Source organism: Gouania willdenowi, chromosome 5, assembly GCF_900634775.1.
Source record: "Gouania willdenowi chromosome 5, fGouWil2.1, whole genome shotgun sequence".
Classification (NCBI taxonomy): Eukaryota; Metazoa; Chordata; class Actinopteri; order Blenniiformes; family Gobiesocidae; genus Gouania; species Gouania willdenowi.
The window spans coordinates 426,953-432,392 of record NC_041048.1 but is presented as its reverse complement, the minus strand read 5'-3'; the positions used below and the strand labels follow the sequence as shown (position 1 = coordinate 432,392).

Sequence of the window (5,440 nt, the reverse complement as noted above, 5' to 3'; positions counted from 1 at the left end):
GTCACTTCTTCTTTGATCTTTTTCTCTTTCAGTGACTTTGAAGGAACATCAGAACTACACACAGGGATCTCCAACACAACAGGTGTGTGTGTGTGTGTGTGTGTGTGTGTATAAACTGTGTGTGTGTATAAAGTTTGTGTATGTGTGTGTGTGTAGGTCTTGTGTATAACTACACACTCTCAGGTGTGCGTTGTGAGGACAGAGGGTGGGAGGTGTGTGTGAGTGTTCCTCTTCTTGGTCCTCACATGTTCCACCTCCAGCACCAGTGGGATCATTACCTGCAGCGCTACTGTATGTCCCCACTGTGGGACGCAGCCAGGTACATGCGTCTGTATCTAACGTGTGTCTGTAAAACCTGTCTGTGTGTGTGTGTGAATAACCTGTCTGTGTGTGTGTGTGTGTGTGTGTGTGTGTCACAGGTTCCATGAGGAGGACCATAACTGTCTGTCCTTCTGTCTGTCCTTCTTGAACGCTGTCCTCTCATTGGAAGAGGTAGACTCCGCCCCTCTGAACAAAGACGTCTTCACACAGACCTTTGTCCTGCCCAGGATGTCCCGTCTGTCTCGCTATGTCCGTCTGTGGAACCATGTCAGCACCCAGGGAACCTATGTTAGGGACAGACGCAAGGGGGGGGGAGGGGCACACTCTGACCAATCCCAGTGTAGCAATGATCAGGTGTAACTTTAACATGTTAAGGCCCAAACATACCTGGAGCACCACTACATAGTAGTTTCCATTAAAATCCTGCATGTCCCATGATTCTTAGCGGTTGTCTGTAGTCCTTGTTCTCCTGGGACGTGTTTAAAGGTGTGGCTACTCTTGTAGCTCCTCTACCAGCCTCTCCTGTTTCACCAGGGTTATGAGGTCCACACAATGCTGTGTTTAGTGTGACACAACTACACATTCATAACACACACATATTTGGCCTTTGTGGGTGTCCACCTGAGTATGTAAAGCTTCAAACATACCATGCAGATACCCACAAAGCAGACTGCCAGTCCACTGCAGCCACGTCCCATCACAGCCCCAGTGCAGGGGGCTCCCTCAGACCAAACACTGGGACAATAATAGATATAAAACAGACAGTTTGTGATGCACTATGAACGTTTAAATAATCATATTGGATATTATTATAATTATCAGCGTATCTCGACACATTAACATTTGCATTAAAGCTAAGAACGTCCCGATCTGATCATGTGATCGGTAATCAGACGATCAGGACTCTGATATATATGTATATTTATTATCATTATAGGGGTGGGTGGTATACTGGTTCATACCAAATATGATACACATGTTTAATAAACCACTGTATCAGTATATTGATCACACAACGTTCAGAACGGAGCCTTTTCAATGTTACACTGTGAAGGTAAACAGTAGTGCTCTGGTTACCATGGTTACGGTGTAAATGGATCAGAAAGCTCTGGAGCTGCAGAACTAGTAGAACATGATGACACAGCAGAAGTTGTGTCAAAAAGAGGAGGAGCCTGTGTGTTGTTTGGATAAAGACGTTTGTGAATAAATGAGTTCAACATCAGATAAATCTCTACATTTGTTCTGTTTGGATGAGACCAAACGTAGCGTTAGCCTGATGCTAACTAGCCTGATGCTAGTGTGTGTGTGCACTGTGCACAGTGTGTGAGAATAAACCGTCCTAAGTGAAGCTGACCCCCACCTCACGCAAAACTCTGTGAAAATAGTCTCAATCATTACATTTTACATGTTCTAAACCAACAATACCAAGAAAATGAAGTTATTATATTTTTTATCATAAAAAGATACATTTTAATGTGTGAAACTAAATGATTAAACATTAAGAGTTCCTAAAAGCTCATTACTGACCTTTTATTTTATTATTTAACATGTCTGTTGGTATTTTAAGATGAGGTACTATTTATTTTTATATTAGACATTTTTATTTAATATTATTTAATCTTACACTAAAGTCTAAAGTTAATTTATTGATTGATTGATTGATCAAGTTATGTCACAGAAGTGTCTGTTTTGGGTTGAATGTTAAAATAAGGTATAAATAAAATAAATAAGGGACATCCTGGATCTGTTTATTGCTCTTCTTTATATTTTTAATGTATTAATATCAGATCAGGACATCCTTAGCTAAAGCATGTTAGTGGATTATCCTCCGCTAAACTCGTAGATTAAGGCATCATTAGCAGATAACAGATGAGACTAGGATATGCTAATGTTACTGGATAAAGTTAGCAACACGCAGCCTTAACAGCAAGGTTCAACTTTATTAATGTCATCCAACGATGTGGAATTAGAGAAAATACTTTTAAACATGATTTATTTTGCTGTAGTAAATTTAATGAATGAATGAATAATAATAATAAATTAATCAACGTCTGAAAATGTGTCTGCAGAATAACTTGAGTTTACTTCACACACACAGCTCAGTTTTATCTGCCCACATTAGCTACATATCTTCATTTTTTTTAAATTAAACAGTAGATTTTTATTTGTGTTATTTGTAAAAAAAAAAAAAAAAGCGTTTGAATATGATTACCTCACAGATGTTTAACTGAACATTTCTTTCTCTCTGGTTTGGTTGGAGCATCCCCACGCAGCACTGCAAACCATGGTGGAGACGACATGCAAGGACCAGACAAACTGCATGACAAGTTATTAATGTTTGTGACTTTGTTAGACATTTATTTAATGAATTAATCTTGGTACATATGTGCATAGTCTATATTTATATATGTATAAACATAATATGTTTTCAATGTGTCTGTCTGGATGTGGTTTGATTTTTAATGATATCTGATTACATTAAATCATTAAGCTTTGTCACGGCAAATTTGCGGTTGACCTCATTTGGAGACATGATTTATTGATCTGGTTGAATGATGGAGTCCAGGCGAGGCATTGATGATTTTATAAAAGAGGTTTATTATAAAACAAAATAAAATAAAAAAAAGAGTACAAAGATGGACAAAATTAGTGACCGCCCTGGGTGGACGTCCGATGATCGAGTGGCCCACAGTTCTAACTCATCATGTATATTCCCCCTCAGTCCCCCTCCCTCCTCCCCCCAGGAGATAAAGAGGACAGAGGAAGTGAAAGAAGAGGGTGAAATGAGACAGTTTCTTCTTTAGGTCAAAACAACCAGTTCTCTGGTATCTCCTGATTGTCGTGAGTGCTAGAGGTGTGTGCGTGTATGGTGTTTGTGTGTATGAATGGATGTGTATTGGGTGTGTATGTGTGACTGTGAGTGTGTGTAGGCATGTGAGTGTGTCATGCCTCTGTGTCTGAGGGAGAAGATGTGTTTTGGGAAGCTGACCTCGAGAAGAGCAGAAAACATGAGACAGCAGAAATGAAAAGTCTCAACTTAAAGCCTTAAAAAGAATAAGGTCTATGAGTAAATATGTTAATAAACATAACTAACAACCACGGGCGACAGTGGCTCAGGTGGTAGAGGGTCGTCTTCTGATCTAGAGGTTGGGGGTTCGATCCCAGTACCTGACTATGTGTTGAAGTGTCCTTGGGCAAGACACTGAACCCTAAGTTGCTCCCAGTGGTCGACTAGTGCCTTGCATGTCAGTCCTGTCCCACTGGTGATTGAGCTGATGTGTAAAGCTTTGAGACTGTTTCCGTGGTGATAAAACTCTATATAAATCAAGTCCATTTACCATTTTTTGCCCTGACAGCTTCTAAATAGAAGTTGGTTGTATACATAATAGTTGTATGGCTATTACTATGTTAATAAACATGTGATTGTTCTTAATACAAGTTTAAGAACATTAAAGAAAATTAAGTCCTGTATACAATACAATTAACACGGTTTTTAACCTAATTAATGGCAGTGATTTTAAAATGGGTGGGACACATGCTGCTGAGTTTTGTAATAATTGTAAACTGGAAATATTGTTTTAATGAAGACCAGGAAGCAGAACGTTACAGTTAAAAGCATGTATTAGCGTCTCCGTGTTGGTCTGAGAGAGAATAGGACTCTATGTTCTTCAAATGATTAAAACCTCATTTGTTCTATTTTTAATGTGAACTCAGGTCTAAAATAACTAAGGTTTTAAACTTGTTCAGAGGAATCAAAGATGCTGTTTGAAGTTTAAAGTTTCTCTTGTTTTGTCCTGATTTGATAAGATACAGTTAAATATTGGACTAGTGTCATCAGGAGACACAGATATACAGTTCTCATCAGTTACTTCCTTATCTTTTAAACTATTTCCCCCTGGGATTAATAAAGGAATTCTGATTCTGTGCCTCATGATGACATCACCAAAAGGCAGCATATATAGATATATGTTGTTGGGAGAGTATGGAGCATATATTAAATAGTTTCTTTAATAGTGTTTATGATGTTGATTTTGTTAGATGATAAATACTTGTTCATGTGGATCTTGTTGGGTTTTTTCTTTCTTATTATGAATTTTATATTTTAATAAGTGCATTGAGATGATTTTGTTGTAAATTGCTTTATATAAATAAAGTTGAAATGAATTAACACTTTCCAGCAGAAACATATGAAGTTGTCATTAGTGTTGACAGTGGTGGTCTCCATACCCTAGTGGTCACTGTACGTCACTGCTTGTCATTAAATGTGAACAAACTGTTGCTTCTTAAAGAATGAACTGAACCCAGTAAAATATTTAACATCAAGGTTCAAAAGGAAGTCACTTATTTCAGTTTTATTATCTATAAAGATAAAACATTAGGATCATATTTCCTACCAGTCATTAAAACACAAACCCAGTTAAACCAGTGGCAGTAAAACAATTGAACACTGAAAGTTACTTTTACTTTCTAAAGCTGAAGGTTTATCTCGCTTGACCAATGCTGCTCTCTCTCTCTTTTTACCTTCCTCTGTAGAAATGAATAATTATGTTAGATTTTATAACTGTAAATTATACCTTAAAGCCAGTGTTTGTTTAGAACTTTATTCCTTGGTGGTTTGTAATTTATTGTGGTTATAATTACAATGTTAAACTTTCTGGATTCCACAGGTTAGTTTATCTACAAACATCTGTTCACCTCATAGATATTATATTATATATATATATATAATATTCTATACAAAAACTAATCAGGTTATTTCTTTGATTGGATAGAGAAACATGTTCTATTAGTTACATATTTAAATCTCTCATAAACAATATGTTATTCTATAAAAATGATCTGTAAAAACACACTGTGTGTGATTGTGTGAGAGTTGGACACACACACACACACACACACAGAGTGTGTTTTCTTCTTTTAGGGTTAGATAGGGTTAATAATAATAATAATAATAATAATAATAATTATTATAATTATTATTATTATTAGCTCTAGTCCAGATGGACATTCTTGATTATTGTAGGAATTTTAAATTATAAACTCAGATTTGCTTTTTTGCTTTGATTCTTTTTTGATGATGTCGACATAGACTAGTTTATAATTCATATAATTCTGTGGA

General features: G+C 36.6%; 1 protein-coding gene across 1 annotated transcript in view; it reads left to right on the top strand.

Moving 5' to 3' along the window:
• Positions 1-2,520, top strand: part of LOC114463903 (MKRN2 opposite strand protein-like) — a 5,037-nt gene extending 2,517 nt beyond the window's left edge. The window contains 3 exon segments of the mRNA XM_028447785.1: positions 33-82; positions 157-319; positions 420-2,520. Of these exon segments, the coding sequence (XP_028303586.1) occupies positions 33-82; positions 157-319; positions 420-681 (475 nt within the window). The 3' untranslated portion in view covers positions 682-2,520.
• Positions 2,521-5,440: the final 2,920 nt, after the last annotated feature.